A 24,050-nucleotide genomic window follows, 5' to 3' on the forward strand; every position below is an offset into this window, starting at 1 on the left:
CCCGCGGGCCCGCCCCCGCAGCCCGCTCCGCCCCCGCGGGCCGGGCTGTTCGGGAACGGTGAAACCCCCGAGCCCGGTGCCGGTGCTCGGCCTCAGCCTCGGAGGGACCGGGGGAGCCCGGGACTGCGGGCAGGGCCGGAGAGCGACGGGAAAGCCCCGTGACAGCCCCCGGTTACATCAGAGCAACAGAGAAGAGCGTTCCCGGTTTCTGGGCCTCGATAATTCAGCATTTTATTCATCGTCAGTAAGACAGAGCAGTAAAAAAAAAAAGCAGCGCACTAATTAGTGATGACAGCTGTCAAAGGAGACCTCTACATCAGATCCTAAACACCGATCATGCTCCTGCTTTACCTTTTTTTACTCCTAAAATGAGTTCAAGCCTAACTTCTTTTTTTTTCCACACCAAGACTGTTGCAGTCTTTGGGAACCCGACCACGGAGTGGATTCCACATCACTCTCTAAGCAGTTTTCTGTATACCAAAATAATCTATAAATCCAACTTTTAAAACCTTTTTGTCTTGAGCAGAAGTTAGGCTTAGCTCAGCCAAAGCCAAACAAAAACTCTAATCAAATACACGCATGCTGAGGGATAGTACTGGGAAGGAAAACGTGGTGTGCACCAGAAGTCTGCAACCAGCTCATGCTTCCCAGCACAGGTTGAGTCGAAGTCTGAGATTCAAATATCTCTGGTATGCAGCCATGAAATACTCAACATTAGGATTCATAACCAAATAATTTACTTTGGAGCTTCTTGCATTCCCAGTCACACTTATCCATTACTTAGCTGAGTATATAATACAACTTGCCACACCCTGCAAACAAATAATACCCACAGATCCGGGCTTAACTCTTCAAATTGCAAAAGCTACATGTTGGCTAAATGCCTCTTAGGGAAATGACCCCATAAATGAAAATTTTCCTTGTTTCTCCTTCAATGATCAAGCTATGGATGCTCAACAAAAGGGAGATCATTCGATTTCTAGGAGAGACAGCTCCACTAATAGACCTGAAGATTACTTTTGTCATGCTGCTTTTACTGATCTTGCTGTCAGACAGGAGGAAAGAAAAAGCTATTCCCTGCATACAGCGTATTATTTCCTATATAGGGTCTTTGGGGGCTATAGCAGTGTGGTTAAGAATAAAAATTAAAAGACAAACCCCAAGCCAAATTCCTATGTATATGTATTTTCAAATGTTAAAGTTACACCCACACTGGAAAGCCTTTAATTATTTTAAGTTTTGGACAGAACCCAGCATTCATCTGAGCTTCTGGTTAAGCTCATCTCTGTTATCCTAATAGTTAATAAACAGTACGTGCAGTTTACAAGTAGATAATTTAAAAAGAATTTATATTTTAGTATTTCCTGAGGCCCCAAATAAGACAAGGGTGCTCTCTGTGTTACAGATGAACAAATAGCAGCAAAGAGCTCTTGACAGTTTACACTCTAGAGACTGAAATCATGGGATAAGTTTTGGGGGAGGAATCATCATCATCTTCACTGTGGCTCAAGAACTAAACACAGCAACTGAAGTTTGCCAAAGTCTCCAAAGGAATTTGGGAAATGAGCTCACGTCCCCAGCCTCTGCACAGTCTCCAAACCTTGAGACCATCATCTTCCTTTACTACAAGATGCCAATCATAATATTTTAAAAAACATTTTTCTCAAACAACAAAACACTGAAGACTCCATAGTTTGGAATTTGAAATTTATCTTTTCAATGGTTTTCAAATGCAGCCAAAATGATGTAATTAAGATGATGGTTTAAAAATTATGGTCTCAGTTCAGGTGCTACAACAGATGTGCACCCATCACAGAGCTAAAGGTGAGTCAGAAATGGGTTGGCAACCTGAACAGAAAGGTGATGGATTAAATGGGGAAGAATCTTGGTTTACAATTAGCTACTTAAGGAAATACTGAAAAAAACCCCAAAACCCCACTGACAGAAATTGAAGCATTTGATAAACTGAAATTGGTAAGCTAAGCATTCTTAGCAATGCACATACATACACACACTAAATCTTTTAAGAACTTACCCTTTCAATAACAATGCCACAATTTTGTCCCTGCTGTAACAGTAAAATCAAGAGAGTGCTGAATTTGGACTAATACTAGTTTTGTTCACTAAAGCATCAAATGACTATTTCTTTTTCACTCACAAATGGTAAAAGAGCTATTCTCTGACTTCACAAATTAGTTGTAAGACAGAGGTTGATCCTTTTTTGAAAAGCTTAGATGTGATTGCCCAAGGTGTCAAAGGACTGTCTCTACTTAGACAGAGTACCTTTGCTAGTCCTGTGTCATGTGGGCTTTGAAGCAGGGCAGAGAGGAATAGTTTTTTTTCCTCAAAGCTGCACTTTTTTGTAAAGTTTTGTGAGAACAGAATTACTTCTCCAACTACAGAAAAGGCAAAGGAACAGTATGAAACCAACAGTCAGCCAGCTATATTTATATGTATGTTGCAAGTGCAACCTAATTTTTCTCAAAAGTCCTATTAGATCTTTCTTTCCCTCACTCTTTTCTGACTACTTCCATATCATCAGAAGTCAGTTTTCTACTTCACTGTTTCAGCACATCTGTTAGAAATGAGAAATCAAGTTAGGTCCTGGCAGCCACCAGCACATTCAATAGGTGACTGGAAATATTCTGGAAGCACCTTGGTTATTTGAAATTGAACTCCAGACAGTCAAGGGCAATGCTTTTAATTCTAGGAAAAAAATAACTTTTTATGCTTGCTTTGGAATTTGAGTTTGTCTACGGGATGCAGACAGGTTTTGGTATTTGCAGTAAAGCATTGACACCTCAGAATTTAAAACCTGATAGTTATTTTTAACAGATAAGAATATTCATTTAAACAGAAGTTTTCCTTTTCCTTTCCTACCTTTGTCATGTGTTTCTTGCTCCTCTTATTCAGCTGTTTTGCACTGACCCCTCTTTCTCAACAGTGCTATGTAGGGGAAGTGGTCTATCCCTAAAAATCATGTTTTGCTACTGTGAATCGCTCTGCAGGTTTTTGCTTTTATTTGCATCTAGAAACAGATACAAAAGAAAAATAAATTTTTGAAAGTTCTGAACAGCCATAGCTCATATTCAAAATTAGTTAGTTAGGCATATAAGTTTAGGCATCAAGCAGAATTTCCCTTTCCCTTGTATTTTAAAGCCATTAATGGGACCAAGTATTAAGAGGAAATCTTAATCAGAAAAAAACCCTAATGAAGCAAATCCTTATTGCGATTTAGAATTTGCTAAACAAAATGTACTGATCTATGACTTTAGCTTCCTATTAAATTCTGCTTTTAGAGGTAGAGAGGAAAAGCAATTTTTGGGGGGAATGGAGGGAAACTACCAATCCCTTTCAAAAGCACATTGTGAAAGGTTGAGAGGAGAAAAATCAGAGAAAATCACCTCCAGAGAAAACTGTTATTTTATTCTCATGGAACAAAGAATTCCAATCTATTATTTCACAGAAAATATCATTTGACAGAGGAAGTTAAATTTCTTTGTAAAAATTGTCTACGGTACTACTTTGAAAAATAGTGCAATAAGCATAATACTAGCCTGGCCTAAGGATATGCCTGATGCTCCACTGCCCTCTTGCATCACCAGGATTCTTCACAACAATGAGGACAATATTCTCCAGGTACAGTGTGTTCCTTGAGTGATAGTACTCTGCATCTCGCTCTTACTGTCGCACTCATCAGTTCTCTCTCCTCTGGGCATCCACTTCTCATTCCAAAAGAGGAGACAGCTTTGCAGTAAAAGGTTTACTTTTCCTTTTACCTGCCCACTGATTTACTCCACCTATAGCTGATTCATCCTGTAAGTATTTTGCAAGGTAACTTCCAGTTAGTTTGGTTGGTGTGCAACCAAAACTAGAAAAATTTTAAGCTAAGACAAGAAATGCTGAGGCAACCAATGCAGCAGTAATTTTTGAACAATCAGGCCTAAACCAAATTTCTATTCACTCCTGACTGTCCTTATACATAGATGTACTCTTGCAAACATTATCCACTGATCTCAATGTATCCACATTATCTCACTGATCTCATTGTACCTTAGCTTATTTTCCAGTATTTAAATGGTTAATATTTTGACTACTCCCTGTGTAGTACTTGTAGTACAAGTGTTGCATTTTCCTCAGGAGAATACGTTGAGTGCTGTGGACTAACTCATGCCAATAAACAACTCGTGTGCTGGCTCCAGTGTGGTACCCTTCAGCAAATGCTATTTTAATCACTGATTCAGTTAAATGCCTTTATGGTGCTTGTCTTGTATATAAAAGATTATTTTCCCTGTTTATACTACAAGAATCACACACACTAACAAATAAACACATAAGTAGCATTAATTTCTAAAAGATAGCAGGGCTAAAAGTCACTGGCCTTTCTAGGAACTCTTCCAAAACCAGAAACTAACTGAAAACTAAGATTTGAATTTTTTGTTAAAGATTATTAGAAACAAAATGAAGCTACCATCAAAAAAAGAAGTGTTAAGATTTAATCCTTGAGTGTGATCTGCCTTCTAGAAAATGGTGACATGCCTCATAGAAAAGTCACTTGCATTGTCCTAGTGTAAAGAAGGGTAAGCATGTTGACCCTTTGTGTCATTTATAAATCTAGCTACTTTTCTCCATCTATTTACTACGGTATTTTAAACATTGCTGTTCATGTACACATGGGTTTAAATATACCCTCAGAAAAGGCAATACCATTATCATTGAGAAAGTATTTATTTCATTAAGTACTTCACTAACACAACAGAAAAAAATGTCTCTGCCTCTGTCTTGCTAGAGGCATAGAAACGTGAATATTGTAATAGTTTAAAAAACAAACACAGCTTTCCTGCACCCATACAACCTAGGACAAATCATTGCAAGTAAGCCAGGCAACTTAATACACAAATAACTTTTTCCTGTGAACAATTCAACCACAAAATATGCCCACTCACTCTGTTTTAACCTGTCCTATGAGACTTAACATAAATTTGTTGCAGTCAAATTCTCTGCTCCAAGAAGAAAAGCATTGTTATAAACTACATTGTACCCACCTGTTAACGCTGAAATCACTGGTGAGAAATATGTATGTTAGGTAGAGAACAGACTTGTTTCTGTTGTCCTTCTCTCAGTCTGGACTTTGAGTCTTAATCATTTGCATGATTTGTAGACCACAGCATGCCACATGCACTGACTTCTTTATAACAATACTGATTTATTTGAAAATAGAAAATTTGCCCATACCTAGATGTGTATGTGATGGGGAAGCTGCCTTCCCCTGTGTGAAGAAAAAGCAACCTGGAGTCAAGAGTACAATGAACACACCTCAATCATCTCAGTTCCTTCTGTTCTCTGAACCAGCTACAATCTCTGTATGAATGGCTTGATGCCTGTTATAAGTGATTGCTCTGAACTGGAATCTCTCACCCAGCTTGAAGAACTCTTCAGGTTCTGATTTCTGCTATGCACGACACGACACTTTACATAAAGAATAACCATGAGCAACTTTCCCCCCCATTTCCCTATTGTTTAGAAAAGTCTTTGTCCTCAAAAAAACCTGTCGGATTTCTGTGTTAATTCGTTTATGTTGGGAGGGTCTCAGCTTCTCTCTCTCCCAAACTTTCTTTTAAGCACCATATAAACAAACTCTGTTATAGCTATTGAAGACTAATGAGTTCTACTGATGTCTGGAAAATAAATGGTGAGAAAAGATAAGAGAAGGACAAGCTAAAAAAAAAAAAAAAATGGGCAGTAGGGGCTCGTGGGAGGAATAACCTTTAAAGATTATTTGAGAAAATGAAGAGGAACTGAAATTCAATACAAATACTAGAATCTCAGCATTAACAATAATAGTTTTCCATAATAACCATTTCCAGGGCTAAGGCATCCTTTGCCTTCAAATTTTGACTTCAGGCCCCAATCCAGCAAAGTACTTCAGACTGAGTAGTACTATTGAACTCAACCTATGTCAATGGGATTGGCTCATATGCTTAAATTTAAGCATGTACTTAAGTGCTTTGCTGGATCAGGGCCTTGTTTGTTCTAGTCTATGGTTACCTTATAAGTGGGAAGTATCTATCAAGCAGAATTACCTTTCAAATGTGTGAGGGATATCCATTGCTAATCATGAAGCAGGTTTTGTGATACTGGATGAAGCAGGTATCTGCAGTACATCAGACTCTACGTTTTTTCCATGTAGACAAACAGTCTGAGTTGAACATCAGCCATTCAGACTTAAGTATCCAAGAGTGGCCAGTCTGCAATATACTTTGAAATTAATTCCTTAAAACTTCCTTGCAGTGGTTGTTACACTAATAGTTTAGCACCTTCATTGGACACTGTATTATCATACATATCCAGCATCACAGTCCACAGAACAATTTTTTTCTTACCTGTAGTCCATGATCCTCTTGAAGATGAACACGCTTAACATTTCAGCAAGTTCCTTACTAGAGAACAGAAGTCTTACTGATTGCTTTTCCTCTTTCATTTTAGCTGCTTTCAGTGAAGATCAAAAATAACCTAAGTTACATTGTTGTAAATATAGATAGACCCTGAGTCCCACCACAGTGCTGTACTATTATTATCTGTTTCCTCCAATACTGCAGCAAATGCAGATCTAGTAATAGAGGAAGAAGTATTCCAGCAGAGGCAATTTTTTTGCTGCCTTCCTTAGGAAGAAGGAAATAAATCTTTCTCCGTAAAAATAATTTGCATGACTTGTGAGCACCTGGAGCCTCTTCAGATTTCAAGTCTGCAGGAAGGAAATTTTGGAATCTGCTCGAGAAATTGCTGAAGGAAAAAAACGCCAACCAACCAACAAAAAAAACCCCCAAACAAGCAAACAAAAAACAAACACGAACCCCTAAGAACAAGAACAATGGCAAAAGAGAAAATGGGCAGAAAACCACTGGAGGACAAACTCAGTATCAGGAGTTTATAATAAATTGATAATAAGGGATATTAGACTCATCTGATTTATAATCTTAAGGGTCAGCTCCTTACAGGTAAGATGCTGGCTTCTGTACAACTAGATCTGGTCCTTAAATGGTGTAAAGGTGACAGTTTGTTCACATCAGCACAGGTCCCAGGTGGACATCTCTTTAATGAAAGGTGGCTGAGAATTCCACAGCAGCTACTCTGAGTCTGACCCTGCTTTATCAAAGTCAACATATAGAAAACATGTATCAGCTACTGCATAGCAAGCTCCTTAACACCCTTTGATATGAAGTAATGTTTTTCAGTCCTGTTAAGGCAATAGGGTTTATAACAACTTATTTACATTCAGAGCTTGACTTTCATATACTGTGAAGTGCTGAGATTGTTTGAACATTCATACTACTCAAATTAAATTGATTTAAAAAAATCTTATTGGTGTGTACACATATATACCCCCCCTTTATATATATAAATCTGTTTATGAATAGAGCATTTTAAAAAAATAAAATCAGAATTTCTTTGAAATGTACTTACAAATTTTAAAAGATAACACTATCATAATGGCTAAATTATGAGTTCTTAAAATGGTAGAGTAGCAGTGATAAATAGATCAAATATTTCCCAATGCTAATAACCATATGAGTAATAAACAACAGTATTTCCTATCCTGTAATGAATGTCATGGTTCCAATCCTTAAGGCTTTACATTTTTCTGCCTGCACGCAGGCACGCACAGGCTCACAGAGCAGATGTGAAAGTCACAATTTCACAATGTGAAAGTCTCTAATGTAATTCATGCTCCAGTTCAGCAACTGTGAGGGTATGCCGAAGACAACGCTGTGACTAGGACAGCCAAGAAATTCCTGAGAGAATAAGAATGATTGTTAAGAGTTCTGAGAAACTCTTCCTCTGGGTTATTATCCCATAGAGAGAGATAGTGGGTTTTAGTGGTCTTAACCAAACAAACAGCTCTGAGAAACTAGACATATTCCCTCTGAGATTACAGCAAATGAAAAACAAAAAACCATCTCATGTTAAAAGCAGTCTGAAGCATTCATGATAGTGTCAGTGAAGTACTTGGGCTTCTTCCTGCTTTGTGCATCAGATCAGAGTTTCCATACTCCCAAAGGAAACTATGCACTGGCTGAAAAAAAAAAAAAAAAGAGAAAGTCTCATTTGCCCTACTGTTATCTTTTCACAGCTGGCTTGATTGAACAGGGGGAGCCATGGGCACAAACAGTGACTATTACAGCCACCAGAAAACAACACAGTAGCAGCTCAAATGGGAGCTTGTTTAAATTATTTACATCTGGGACACTCTACTCGCACACACTAAACTAACTGAAAAGGCAAGCTGTTTGAAAACTGTATTTTCTTGCAGCTTTCTCCAGTTACTTGAGCTAGCTGGCAAATGAAAGATGTGATCTAGTCCCAGGGCGCTGAAAGCCAGAAATAAAGTAAAAACTACCTGACCAATGGCTTAAGATCATTTGTAAGATTTCAGAAGTGTCGGCCTCCTTTTTTCTAACACCACCTCCTTACACTGCCTAAAGCAATTCTGCCCTCCTAACACAGGTTAAACACACAAAGTAACACTTTCTTGTATACAAGAAGGAGTAGTAACTATTTCCTCAACTGCCTCTCATGCATTTTAAGCTGTATTCAAGCAAATCAAATTACCAGGGTACATGGGGAGAAGAAAGATAATTTTGTGACTAAGAAGCAAGGCTACAACTCAACTGTTGGTACTCCCACAGATTTCCCAGCTCAGTCTTCTGTGCTCCTTTTGTCTCTGACAAAATACCACCAGTAAAAACATATCTGATACCTAACACTTAAGTTTTCTGTGTTATATTTCTTACTGTGCTGAGACAGAGATTAGCACAATCAAGCACTGATTGCAGACTGAAGTTCATTACTGGTGAATTACTGTGGCTCTCTATTTGCTGGTACCTAGCACCAGAGCATCCCTTAAGGGAACATTTGATAGCATCGCTCATCTATCTGCACTGTCATACAGCCCAGATGGTTGCAGTATGTAGGCAACCAGGAACCAGAGCAGCAGGAGGAGTACGTCCTGCTGCAATTTTCCCTCTAGTGCTAATCTTTATACATTTAGACTAGTCTGTTGGTTAGGAAGTCTACAGCTCTGGGCTGGTCCACCCAAAGACCTAGCAAGCACATTAAGTCTGAGCAGCTGCACTCAGTAGCTTGCCAACTATCAAATGCCCAGATTTGCCCATATAAAATCAGTAAAAGATTATTGCAGCTTAGCCAAGTGACAATTCCCTACTGAGTGAATTTTCTTTTGAATTCCAAAAGGGTGGCATTCAGTTGCAAATGGGTCTGTTGAATCTGTGTACTTCAGCAGATTAACTATTACTATGATGAACAAACCCAGACACAAAGAGGAAACAACTTCTTCTGTTTGGCAAACACAATTTTATTTCAGGATTAGTTGTAAGAGTTAAAATTTTAAACATTCTAACACGTGTACCCTGCCAGACACATTAATTGGCATACTGGAACAATACTGCAAATTAAGAAAGTCAACATAATTGATCATCTCTGTATAAATACAGAGCTCTCAGGAACATAATTGTTTTTTTCCTGTCTTACATAAAGGACAGTTTCCACACGTTGAAAAGGCAAGACTTCAGTGGGATTTTGATGCCAAAGAACTGTAAACTGGCTCTCATTAGTCCAGGCAAGAAAAATCTAAGCACAACATGAAAAACAGAATACAAACTGGCAGATACGAGGAAGGAAGGAAGACAATGACATTTCTAAGGAGATATCTTGACAATATAAAGAAATTACAAAGTCTACAACTGTAATCATACTTATTTAAAGCCAGGTTGGTATAGATTTTATGGTCTTGAGGAATTTACTTAAACAGAAGACAGTCACCAAGAGCAAAATGTTACATGACTTCCTGCACAGTTCGGTCACATATATAGCATCACTGAGAACAAAGCACATAACTACAGACTGTGAATCACACCCAAATTTTCCACCATGATGGGAGTAATTTTTGACACCAATACAAGTACTCAGTAGTATAAATGTGACTACACATACTGATTTTACCTGGACTACTTGTTAGTTATTTACTCTGCTGGTAGAAAAGATGCTTTACACTGTATAAGCATCACCAAAATTATTCTTTATAAGGCTAGTACTCCTAATATTACCAGTTCTTCCACCAGCAAGGTCTTTATACCCAGAACAACTCACAACTGTGCCAACAGAAATGGATATTAAAAGAGCTACAAGAATATGAGTGAGAACAGAAGTTACCTATATACATTCCCATTTCCCCAGGAAAAAATCACTATGTATGGAGTAAAAATATAATCCTTTTCACACCCAAACTGGCCTAGACATCTGCGTTCTATCTTTGTTCATCATTTTGGTATCTATTTCTAGGAAAACTGGAAGATAATTTGCAAGATTTTGGCCACTCAAAATAGCAAAAAATAGATTGAGTTCTCACAGACCAAACTATGCTCAATGGCAGTCCTTCTCAATAATCTTGCAAAAATTCCTAGCTGTATGTCTACAGAATGATTGAAATTATTCAAATTACCTGAAGAATCTGAAGTCTCTAGTTCAATTTATAGGTCTGATTGCTCACATTTCTTTAAAATCCAGATGCATTTTATGTGGTTATTTATTTCCTATTAATTTACAGAGCAGGAGGTTTCTGCAGGGGAAAGACTTAATTTCTCCAGTGTAGCCTTCTTTAAAAAAATGTCCTGCAGAAAAAAAAGAAAAGGAGTAGTGAAAGAGATGCCCTTACCTGTAGTGCAACTTTTAGTCTTTCTGGTAATCACAATTTTATATAGCTGGATCTCAGTTGAGTAATTTTGTTTTGTATTGTAAGAATTGAGAAGACCACAAATACCCATGCAACATGAAATCTTATTGGTTTTTCTAGAGATCTATGGCTGTACTTACAGTAATTACAGCATAGAGAATCCTTAGACAGTAAACTGAGCTTGTCACACAAGGAGACAAACCATTTTGGGACAAACCCATGGTATAGTGACAAATTAACACAAACTTTAGTAAAAACCAGTCATGAATACTTGTTTACCAACACACTGTCATATAATACAAATGGAAATTTGTTCTTTGGACAAGCTTTAACAAGGAAGTAATTTGTAGTTACTTGTATACTTATGAATTCACAAATCCACAGCAGTGGTCCACAGATAAGGAAAAAAGTTAGATTAATTCTACTTGTTTAGGCAGGACCTATTTATTTTATAGTCTGGCAGATGATAAACCAATTCTGCAGAGGACATTTAAGGGACATTATGAAGTAGAAACTAAATACTTATGTTTTCATAGGGCACGCATGGCAAAAGCCCAAAGAACACTTCAGCATGCCAGGAACAAAAGCAAGCGTGGCATGCAAGGCACAGGCAGGCACATGCTGAAAAAATAAAGCAGCCTCACAATGGACAGTCATGTTAACCCAGGTGTGGCTATTCACCATGAGGGAACACTGCAGTGGCTACAGCTGCAGGAGATACCCTTGTCTGTACACGGGTGCACTGCCTTCAAAAACCTTTCTCTGAGTGTTGGGACTGATTGTTGATGAGGGAATAGTAGGGCTGAATATACAGGATATGAAAACAAAAATAACAGTGACAGTTATTTCCTTGCTTGTTAGTTTATGCACAGGTATTAAACACAATTTTACAGCAATCTTCAGGTGGCATTAGCCAGTAAAACTATACTGATTTACAGCACCTAATGCTCCAGTATTCTGCATAGAAAAAGAACCCGGGTTAACAGTGACTACAAAATTTTCCTCTACTTTTTACTTGGTAGTAAGGATATCTAAGGATATTTTCAAATCTTTTCCTTCAGTCAAGCTAGAAAACATTGGTCTTGCTTTGGAAACTGTCCAAAGTAAAGCAAGTTGTGTCGACTTGACACCTCTATCACACTTTAAACCATGGATTCTTCTGTTTCACACCTACACTGATTATTTAAAAAAGAAGGACTCTGTGAACATCACAAATTGCCAAGACACCCAAATCACTTAGCTCTTTTGGAAACTTTACACTTAGGTTGGCTTAGACAAGGATAGTAACTGCAATGTAATTAGAAAAAAACCCAAACAAACAATAAAACATACCACAAAACAGAATTAAAATCTCTGGTTGTGATAAAGAATGCTAATGGGAATTTGTTTCCCCAAATTTACTACGGTCTCATAGTAAATGACCCAGACTGAAGTAAGTCATTTCTAAGAAAGAAAAAACAGCAACAACAAAACCAAACCAAAAAACAGAACACAAAAAAAATCCTCAAACTTTAAACCAAAAGTATGACTGTGCAGTCACATACGACCAATTCTGAGAATCACAGTTTTGAAAAGTCTGGGAACCACTGCTGTAATGCATAATAGCTACTTATAACTGTCAAATTAGCAACCATGTGATGCAGAAGGCTATGTAGTCCACAAGAAGAAAATACTTGAAATATGTCTGATAAAAAAAGCAAACTGTATCAACTATTATCACTAGCTTTTTGATCCCCAGAGAAAAGAAAACTTATGCACTTACATTTCATCATCGTATTGCTTTGGGGGTGATGCTGCAATGACTAAGTCAATCCAATCCTGAAAAAGAAGTGGACAGGCAAACACATGCTGCTAAATACTGCTTTTAGAGATGGTTAGTGGACACCATGGAATATCAGATAGAGAATCATGAAAGCAATCTATTCCTGGAAAACCACAGGGAGCAGCACAAAAAAAGATGTCTATTACAGACTTCTATAGGAAGACCATTTCAAAAGATTGAGCTGTTAGATTTGTATCCTGAAATTAAAGAAAAATCTACTGGTCTTGCAAAAAGCTTTTAAAAATAATTATTTTAAGAATCTTCCTGTATCTGGTCATCTTAGCAATTAATAAGAGTTCTTGCTGAGAAAACACTCACTGTAGTTGAAGTGCAGAGCTACTTCCACATTAAGAAATCAAAGATAATATATGCTATTACCATAAAATTCCAATCAGCTTGCACGTCATTTTCAATATCAAAGAGAGATTCTACAGCTAAATGTACTATAAACACTCAGAATGTAATCTGTTTAAATACCAATCTTGACAGGTGGCTAAATGCCATGAACTTTCACAATAAAAAATTATTTTCAGAGATGCTATATACCATTATCTTCTGCAGATTTCAGCTCACTTTGGTGCTACATGACCTACATGCAGTGATGTTTGCAACTTTATTTGCGTTGATGTGATGACATGAAAGAAAAGTATACCTTATACGAGCATTGCCAGGAGAATGAAGAAGTATTCCAGGTTACTTACCCCACCCATGTTCCAAGCTTTCGCTAGAGTTGCCTGTGCTTCTGCCAGCCTGCTGTCAATTAATATCTTGCCATTTACAGCTAGTATTTCATCCCCTTTCACTATGCCTCCTGGTGAAAAGACCAATAAGGTATACATACACATAAGCAAAAAAAATTCTTAGTCATTTCTGTTCCATATTTATGCAGTACCAAGAATGAAAAGTGTCTTCGCTAGATGTGAAGGCTTACACTAAAAATTGACAGAGAAGGAAGTTTGCTACAGGAAAAAGCAAAAGGAACTTTCAGGCATGGAAAAACTACACTAATCTCTCTTGATCAGGACCAGTAAGAAACTAGTTCAATAAGATTTTCCATAGTAGCAGTTTGCTTGTCCAGGTAATCCATCTACACAGCTTACGAACTGTAGTTGATTGTACTACTATGAAAATGGCAGCATTACTTAAAGACCTGAAGGTATAAGTGGCATTTGTCAAGTGTTTGCAGCAAGTGTTTGCTCCTTTGCAAGAGCATTTGTAATGTTTAGTCCTTAGAACTGATTTTGACTTGCTACTCTGAAAAGAAGCACAACCAGCTAACTGGGACTCAGTTTGAAGAGGAAAAAACAAAGATGGCAAGGAGACAGCCTTAGCTATAAGAGACCCTCACAACAGCGAAGAGTCAAAGAGAAACACAGTACTTAAGAGATCAAGTGGCTGAGCTGTTTTCTCAGCAAGAGTGGCTTGAGCTTAGGTATAGGTTCGGATAAGGTCAGCAAAAACAACATAAGGAGATGCTGTCCTGTCTGCCTACCTGGTAATTACCAGAGTTTTCATGGAAAGGATGAGAGATACTGGCCACTGGGAGCAAAGCCCAGATGTGTTGGTATGCATGTTCTTGTGCCTTCCAGAGAGCTATGCTGTTAGCCAGAAGGCTCTGGCCTTTAGTGGGATTTGGGGAGTAAAGCCAGGTGTTTTACAAAACAAATTAGTATTGAAAGTAGCTTTAAGAACAAAGCTAAGCGGTGTAGCATAACCATGGTCAGGTAATTGCTTTGCACATGGAAGCACCACAAATGTAACTGCCTGGACATTGTGAAATAATGGAGATCATATTCTGCTTTCCTTAATTAACAGAATACACCAGAGAATCAGGTGTTAGTTGGGTTTTTTTTTTTTGGTGGGGTTTTGGGGTTTTTTTGTTTTTAATCACACTGGAAAAATGAAAGTCCTTATGAGCTCTATATTTTCAGGACACGTTATTGAAAATTTTGTAATGATCAAAATATAGCAGTAGTGATCGTTTCTTCTTAAACACTATTTATAAATAAATTTCAGCATTTAGAGCTGAAACAGAACTTGGCTGCCTTGGACAATCTAAGTATGCCTCTCATTACTAGGTATAGCTATGAAATCAGACAACACCTCTCAGCCAGTGTTAAGGAGCCACTTTGCAGCAGCATTCAAATTCCCAGTTGTTACTCACCATGTTTGTCTGCAGCACCACCCTCGTAGATGGCAGACACGACTATCTTCCCAATTGGAGAATCAATTCCTCCCTCAACTGCAAGGTCTAATGATCCTTCCTATCAAAAAGGAGTTTTAGTTGAGAAAAGACTGTTATTTTTGCCATCAACGGGAGCTTAATCTTTCCTTCTTCCCAGTAAATGGGAATAAACATGGAACATGTACATGAACCCTTTTAAGTATCAATCAAATACAGTATTTACCTTTTTAATTCGTAATAGCCGTACATCTTTTCCCATAATCTGCTCTGGGGTAAACTATGAAAAGATATAATGATTAGTCATTTTCACCTTGGAAACACAAAACAATTGGGTTGATCTATGTAGTTTATGGGAGAAAAGGAACCTTTCCCTCCTCCAAAATAATGTTAAGAGGAAGATCAGAACACCAGATCATATCTTCCTCTAAGAAAGCTCTTTTTCAATGTAACTAGAAAAGACAACTACACAAGCCCCAGCAAACCAACAAGCAAGGATCTTACCCCCTCCCAGCCCTCAAAATCAAGGATGTGTTTTTTCTAGTATTTAATTATTTTTCTAGTATTTAATATTAAACAGTGAGACATATTTGAATTCTCTCCTTACCATTGAATATGGATCAAAATCTTCCAAGTATTTCTGGAAGCCCTGAGAATAAAACATTATTTAACTGTAAAAACATCAAGCTCATGCACACTCTTAACACACAAACTCACGAACTCCATTTTATTTATTAGTGAGAGAACATGTAATTCTGAAAGCTATGAAAGAAGACAGTAAATGGAGAAAAGCACAGAAAGGCAGCAAATAGTCCATCCTGACAGTCAGAAGACATTTCAAAACCTGATGACAGATCAGCAGTTTGAGCTGGTCATACTATGGAACAGTTTTGAGGAACAGTTTACCACTGTCAGCTCCACAGTTCCTCTCTACATTCTGACAGAACAGAAACAAATCTTGAAAGCATCACAAGCAGGTATGCTCTGCCAGTCTTCTAAGCAATGTTGCTTGGGACTATCACTATGTTGGGCACTATCTAACACAGGCAGAAAGTGGCAGGCTCCAGTTCACCTGTCAGCAACACTACTCCATGGTGCCTGAGTTGTAGGACCCTCTTCCAGCCTCCTTTTCTCCTCCTTTCCATGGAGTTTGCTCCACACCACAAGTGAGTGCAGGACAACAACCAATTTTGTTTTCGTATGGTTCTGTGGAGGACTTAAAAGTTTTGGCAGGGAATGTTTGAAATAAGGAAGATAATACTGCAGTTAGGTAGAGCAAGATCTAAGCTTTGAGAGGACTCACACCTGAAACTTCCCAAGTCTAGTGCATTACCCTTGTCAGACCAACCCTGCAGGGAAAAAGTGGGAGTTACCTTTTCTGCAAAGATGGGAGTTCCTGAGTCAGTAATCAGGAATCAATAGTGTTTGGGTGGTGGTTTCTTGAGCAGGATTAGTAGTTACCAGGTGAAACTGTATGGACAATGCTGGAGATTTATAAAAACTATGCACTTATCCTTCACGTTAAAGGCAAGACTTCAGGACTTACTTAAAAAGAAAACTTTACTGAGGCACCTAAATGCTGTATCAATCTTGTGGCTTCAAGCTGCAATAACCTGGGGATACAGGAACAATGCAGAACCACACAACCCTTAGCTGACACAGCAGGCAAGCCAATACCTGACGCAGACCAGTGGTTCAGTGCATGATCAAGTTTGATATATTCATTACTGCCCTCTTTTCTACTGGACCCATCTGATGACAAAGTCTATTCCACTCTCAGACTCAGCTAAGCCTTTTTCCACTTTGTAAAATCGAATGCAAATTGTAAATCAAATGCATAGCTTAAGATTCCTGTAGTATCTGTAAAGGCTGTCTGTAAAATGACAAAGTTGCAGCAGAAAACACTAACAGCTCCTCCTGTTATCATTGTTATCTCTCCCAGTTACCTAATTTTGACATGACTATGAATGATCCTCTGAGGTCGGATCTCATCCCTACCACCAATGCCTCTGACAAAGTTAGTGAGTGCTACAACACAGCTCTGCATTATCAGGCCCTCAAATGTACAATAGTGCTGCCCGTTTATCTAACCACACTTCTGCAAACCATGCAACAGTGGTGCTGAGGACTCTTGCATGGACTGGCAGTCATTATACACAGGCATACTGAATCGTCCAGCATGAACTCTACCTCCCTCTTCATCTTTTCCCTGAGATCAGACCAACTTTGGCAAATCATGTCCTTGTTCTGTGTTTCTTCTGACAGAGAAGTAACATTTGCAAGGGCTGAAGCACGACTGTCTCCCCAGGCTTCAGAGAGCTCTATCTTCAGGGCACAACTGCAGAACTTTTGCTTACTGCCACAAGTGTTGTTTTTTGTTGTTTTTTTTTTTTTTGTTCATAGGGAAATATGTATTAAAAGGATCTTTTGGGAATAGGAACATGAGAGACCTTATTTAACATTTAAGTTTGTATGGGATGCATTACATGTCTTAACTGCTACCTTTGAGGAGCTAAACAAATGGGAATTTGATCAGACTTCAGCGAGGGTAGAATTTGATCCTGGGGGAAAAAAAGCCCCAATCATTCATTCATTTACAGAGTGTACTAATATTATGAATAGCTTGACTAAAACTGTAAGAGAAGCATTGTATAATGAGAGCTACCTAAACAACTAATAGCTTGAATTGCTGAATTTGTATTGACCTTTGGAATCATGGTTGAAGTAGACATCTATGGTCTTGGAGTAAGCAACTTAGAGGAAAGAACTCCTAACTCATACAAGTCACTAATTCATTACATAACCTCAAGGAAGTCATTGAACTCTTTGTCCCAGGTCGCCCTCATGAAAAACAGATGTTGCCCTTGAAGAAAGTTTTCCTGGGAAAATAATTTTTAAACAGGAAAAATCCCCAAACCTAAACCATACAATAAAAAACCTGCAAGAAAATAAGTTATATGATCTGGATCCAATAAGGTACAAATAAAGCTATGATACAATGAAATGATCCACTGAACTGTAATAAATCTTCCCAGAAATGGGCACGACAAACTTGGAGAACAGCGAGCACACTCCATACTCAAGCAGAGACTAATGAACCAAGCGACACTGAGTGGAAACCACAGTGCTAAGCCTACCCACTACTCAGGACATCTCAGGCAAAAGAGTCAAGACCATCTGAATCCTTTCTTGACTTAAAATAACATTCACAGGACTGAACACAAGCAGCTAGAGTTACAAAGTTTTACAGCACTGAAGCAACTATCAGTCTGGATTTCTAGATGGAAGGGAAAGTTACTCTGTAAAAAAAACCAAAACAAAAAACCAAAAACAACCCCCAAAATCAAAACACGAGCACCTAAGCCATTGGCACTGCTCACTAAAGTTTGTAGCATCATTAGTCAAGAGCAATTAAGATATGAATGAAATAAACAAAAAAGAACTGAAAGAGAAACCCCTGACCAGATATAACAAAATTTTCCAAAAACCACACTTGCTGAGAACACAACTGTTTATATATACACAGTACATATTCACATTCTGAACAATCTCAGAGTTTGATTTATCTGTCAAATCCAGTGTTCTCCTCTAGATCTAGACTGAAACTGATCAAAAGAAGAAAAAAAATCACTATTAATTTTAATGGTTTACCACCCAAAAGCTCACATTGTGAGCTCACAAATGCGCATCAACATTTTCATATAACGTTGCAATGCATCTAACTTCAAAGGTGTTCTGCACAGGAACTGGCACATTTAACTGCAGCAGAGAAGTTAAGCACAAAGCTCACTTCTTCAAGGGACCATTTATTGAACCACTGGTCAACTAAAGAGCAAGAGATGAAAGCTTCATCACTATGACAGAGGAAGGCAATAAGAGTAGTAAAACAGCAGAAAAATCCTACACAATATAGAAAGGCAATACGAGTGCTTTTCACCACCAGTTCCTCAGATATCCCACCAATAACTATGTTATGATAGTAGCTCTATTTATTAAGCTGAGAAAATACTTTAGTACCGAAAGCATTATAACGAAGACTAAAAGACACCTTAGGGATATTAAAAAAAAATTGCCAGTATCAGATCAGTTCTCAGTGTTCAACTACTTTAAAGATTGCACTAACCATATAAGTAGTTACAGATGGTTCAAGTGGAAGGATTTACTATCCTCTCCTTCTTTACCTGTCTAGACTAGCAGGAGCCACAGGTACACACTGGAAGTTTACAAAGACTAGCAGTGTTCATGCACTAGGGCTGTCTTGCATCCTCCATTTTAGAAAGTGAGCAACAGGATTAGAAAGGAAGGTTTTAAATCTATGATCAGTCAAAAAAAGAAGTACCACACAAAACATGGAAAATGTTGTTTTACTTGTTTTTTGTTAGATCTAAATGATGAATTGTAAACCACCATCCTTTTAAACATCTCTTGTGGCTGCAAAAGAAAAAAAAATTGCCAAACCAGATATTAACGTTTTGCTGTAAATAAGTACCACCTACTCAGAAATAATCTCACTGCTTTTATCCTCTTCTAGGGCCTGAATGACACACTTAGTGCTTGTTTCCTATTCCATTTCAAAATGAGAGAACACACACAGTGAAATAGTACTGAATACAAAGAGGATAGAATGCTAGAGAAGCTACGTAAATAATACACATTTCCATACCACAAGATTTATAAAAACTATTTTCCATCACTCCTTTTATCCCAAATTCCTAAAGAACAGTGCTGGGGTCTCTTCTCCATGATTTTTGAAAAAAGAATTGAAAAAAAAACCCACGGACAAAGTACTAGACAATTAATTTACAAAATACTGCAAAGTCATGATAAATAGATGTTATACATTTAAGATTTGCTCTACTAACATAGATTTCCTATACTGAAAGGTGAATTCCATTACTAAATTACTTGTGAATCTGACAAGCCGAAAGAAGATATGTGTATTTGCTCTCATCCTGAAAGAATTACTTAAATACAAATTACTAGTACAGGTTCTTTCTACTTAAAAAAGAATTCCTCCCAAATTTAATTCACTTATTTCTGAGTGGTCTTGCTTCAATATCTGCAAATAATTTAACAATATTGATTAACAGCTGCTGTTATTTTATTGTGTATGGCTTCAATTATTTTAATCCCATATTGATTCTGTTTTTCTTTCACTTCCGGTGCATTAACAAAATGGTGCACTGTAGTTTGGAATCACTTAAAATACAGAACCTCTTATTATGTTCCGAAAATTTTCAAAAATAAAATGAACTAAAAAAAAATGCTGCATCCAACCACAAAGGAGTGAGGGAGGAAAAACCTTTAGCAGCAGCAAGTGCATCAAAGCCTTCTAACTCACACAACAGGATGTTTGTGATAGCTGGGAGAGCGGAGACTAATGTTCACGTTGGTTTTGCTTCTCTGAAACCCCACCACTAAGTCATAACAATCCTCTCCTGTTCTCTAAACCAGAATTCAATTAGCTTTGCCATGAATGTATTCTCATTCACTCTAGAACAGCAGAGACAAACAGCTCACACTGATTTTGACCCAGAGCAGCCCTTGGTATTCAAGGCCACACTCAATGTTTAATCCTCACCCATCGTTTCCCTTTATAAGTGAGAACAATTTTATTTTTATGAATTCTCAATTGACTTGGGAATTCTGACCTGAATTCAGTTAACAAAAATTTAAGTCACAACAGAGACTTCACTGTTCCTATCTGGTTCAACTACCTGGCAGATAACAAGAATGTTATCTTATCTATTCTTGCATGTTTATTTTAATCTTTCTCGAGTATAACAGGTTCACTTGATTAGCTGTTTGGATCAAATGAATCCACCAGGATAAGTTTCTAGAGTTTGGTACTCAGGACAGCTAAATTCAGATGAAAACAATGTAGAAGAAATTATGTGCATTAAGTCATATTAAGACATAAACACTGGAGTTCCACAAGGTGTGTGAAATCTAGCCAGAGAAGAGCAGAAGATCCTTTGCCTTTGTTGATACCTCCCTTCACTAAGAGAATCTGAACTGGTCCTGTATCTGATCACTGACTTAAATAAGGACACCTTCCCTCATCCCCACAAACAAACATTACTTCTGCATGAAATCAAATTATAAATCTTCTACTTCTGGAGACAGGTAGGTACCTCTTTGTTTTGTCATCCACTGGCCTTTTCATTGTTTAACTAATAGAAGTAGACTCCCTCTTTACGTTGGTACCCATGCAAGTCTTACTCCTCATAGTACTGTGACTTCATTGCAGCAAGGATGAATACTCTTTACTGCATTAAGTCATAAATGGAAGCTAACATCTGAAACATTTTAGCAGACTTGTGATTTGGAAAATGTGCATGCATTCATAATAAATCATAAGAAATTTCCCCATGGAGGTGGTGGATATCATTGCCAGTTTCTGAAACTAATTGTAAGTAGTCAGTAACCAAAAAAGAACCCCAAAATAAGCAACATTTTCAATTTGTACCAAGACCGTCTGATCACACATAAAGGCATTATCAATTCTGCAAACTACTTTATATTTGTACACCAGGTATTTATGTTAAAGAGCTAGATTATATTAACTGCAGTTTTTTTATTTACTCTGTTCATTCCTCCCCTAAGGAATTTCATATTGCTTAGAGAGGCTGAATTACTGAACACAATCAAAATGAAAGCTCCAATGCATACAACTGAAGGAAATATCTCCACAGATGGATGTGGATTTATTTTTAGCTTGTGTACCTGCCTTCTCTTGAGCAATTTATTAAAATTGCTTTCATTTATCATTTCAATCCATTTTTAATATAGAAGTTTCAAGACAACTATGCCTGTGGGAAAGTTGATTACTAAATATCACTTAAATGTGAATTGTAACTGGGAAAACAAAGGAACAAGAGTATCTAAATTACTAAAGCAGAAAATTAGAAAAAATCCATTGCACTTTTTAATGAACGACAGCTAAGAATACTGCACATACTTATTGTGAGATGTAGCATAAGCTTGTAATTAAATGAAATGGAAATATGATGTTTTTTCCAACACCTAGAAAGCTCACGTTGCCATACACAACATTTATGTGCCTTGCTCATATAAATGTACATAGGCACACATGTCCACACACACAACTCTTAATTCTAACAGCATAAGTCATGATGATCCTCATGAATAAATACTAGAAATTGCTAGTCCACTAGCTATTTTAGATGAATTTTCAGGGTTGTCACTTGGGAGTTATCACCTGTGTGATTCTCTTTTTTTTTTTCATTAAGTTATGAAAAAAAAATTATCTTTTTTTTTCTAATAAGTTTTGTCTCACCTTCCCTCATATATCACAATTCCCAACGATGCTACATGGCTGGTCCTAAAATATTTAGCCTAAGAGTTTTTCCTTCATTTACATTTGAAAGAGAAATAGAAAAGAAATAAGAAAAATAATCTGATTGTGAGTTAACTTTGCAGTTACACTGCATGACCAATGTATTGGAGTCTAAGATATAGCAACACACTTTTTTCCTCTGGAAATGAAACTATGAGGTATGTATTATTGACATTTCAAGTATGTTAATGACTATTTACAAAGTAAATCCAGTGTAATTAGTTTTTACTATTCCATTTCTGACAAATGAATTAAGAATTTATAAAAATAAAAATCAGCATGTGAAAAAAAGGAAAAATAAGATCTACAGAGTCTAAGGCTCTACACTGCTCTGGAACTATGGACCCCAATACAAAAACTGTCACTAAAAGGGACTTTTAGATCATGGAAGAAAAATGGAAAAATACCCTTTTGTACTTACCATTAGTGATCACTTGAAAATCTACACAAATTTTAGTTAGCAGAAAACAAGACAAGCGTTGATTCTTTGAGTACAAGTCAACAACAAAAACCACAGTACTGTACCACTCAGAAAAAGAATATGAAAAGGCTTACCAGGGCCTCTGATTTGATTGTTGGCCTGACCATAAAGTTTGGGTCAGGATGCAGCATGACTGGTTTAGAGACTATTGGTACCCCTGGATGTCGTTGGGTAGGTGGACTTGGAGCAAGTTGCTATGGGGTTAATTTAGAAAATTACAATTCACAATCTAATTTGTGCAAATCCATCATTTCACCAAGACGCCTCAATTCATATAGTTTATGGTAACGCACTTAATGACAGCAATACAACAAAAGGCTTAGAGAATTATTTTTAGCCAAGATTTACAAAGTCAAAAAACCAAAACATAATTTCTTTTGTGTTCAAATGGCACCTTTTTCCCCTAAACTCTGACTTCACCAGCAAGATCATGGAAAAATCTCATCCCTGCTTTTGGCATTTATACCATAAAGGCAATGAACTGAATAAGAAACTATGGGGGAAAAAAGCTAAAGTTGAATGTAAGAACATAGTGAACCTGAAATTAGATTTTTGATTCATCCATGGCTAAAGAAATCTTTAAGATGAAAGTCACCAGGACTGCAGCCATCAGCTTCCCATAAAGAATTTCAATATAACTTTTCTTAAGAGCAAAGGTTAGTCACCCTAATTACCTACTCTTGACTCTACAAAGTACAGAGATACCCAAAGACTTAATCTGAGTCTTAATCATCCAGCATGTACTAACCCAATTGTACACTTCTTACTCAGTCTAAACTCCCACTGACATCAAGCATAGTTTTATTCAAGAAAAGAGTTCAAAACAGCCCTGGGGGTTTAGTTTGACTTAACCCCAGCAACTCCCAGCACACTCTTGTCAATGTTTCTCATAGGAAACGAGATGTATTCCAGATATCATTCATATAGTACAAGCTGTATCCTCTGAAAATATTTGAATTGCTTCCAGCAAATTGGTTAAGATACTTCTTTTTTTTTTGTTTGTTTTTTTTTTTTTAATAGGGGAATTTTTGGGGTAGGTTTTTTTGTTTGTTTTTTAAATAATTCAAGAACAAAAATTTTGGAACCACATCTTTGGAAGACCCTGTAGATATCCTCCAACTAATGTTGTTCCACTCTCCAAAATATATTGTATCATTAAGCTTTCTGATCTCAGAAGAATCAACAGGTTCACAGATATCAACTTCTTAAAGCTGCAAGTTTTCTAGTTCCATCTAGCTGGAACTAGATGATTTCTCACGGAGTTGCACAATTTAGAGACAGACTTCTCTATAGAGTGCCTCAGAATGGGGAAACTTGACTTCTGGCCATCCTGAATCAGTATCAGTGTACATGTTGGTTCTTCTGAGAAGATAGCTTGCTTCTTAGCACCCATTATGTTTAAAATATAGTTTGGTCCTAGCTCCTTTTGTCTGTCTTGACAGAAGAACAAAGTAT

At 37.4% G+C, this 24,050-nt stretch overlaps 1 protein-coding gene across 1 annotated transcript in view; it reads right to left on the reverse strand.

Moving 5' to 3' along the window:
* Positions 1–11,452: 11,452 nt before the first annotated feature.
* The window catches only part of USH1C (USH1 protein network component harmonin), a 39,997-nt gene continuing 27,399 nt past the window's right edge, over positions 11,453–24,050 (reverse strand). Inside the window, exons 21-28 of the mRNA XM_029085563.1 lie at positions 22,670–22,789; positions 19,123–19,185; positions 15,362–15,403; positions 14,981–15,034; positions 14,737–14,836; positions 13,274–13,383; positions 12,513–12,568; positions 11,453–11,552 (exon numbers count right to left, since the gene is read on the reverse strand). Coding sequence (XP_028941396.1) covers positions 11,453–11,552; positions 12,513–12,568; positions 13,274–13,383; positions 14,737–14,836; positions 14,981–15,034; positions 15,362–15,403; positions 19,123–19,185; positions 22,670–22,789 — 645 coding nt within the window. The remainder of the gene's footprint in view (positions 11,553–12,512; positions 12,569–13,273; positions 13,384–14,736; positions 14,837–14,980; positions 15,035–15,361; positions 15,404–19,122; positions 19,186–22,669; positions 22,790–24,050) is intronic.

This window comes from Antrostomus carolinensis, unplaced genomic scaffold, assembly GCF_000700745.2.
Source record: "Antrostomus carolinensis isolate BGI_N321 unplaced genomic scaffold, ASM70074v2 scaffold25646, whole genome shotgun sequence".
Classification (NCBI taxonomy): domain Eukaryota; kingdom Metazoa; phylum Chordata; class Aves; order Caprimulgiformes; family Caprimulgidae; genus Antrostomus; species Antrostomus carolinensis.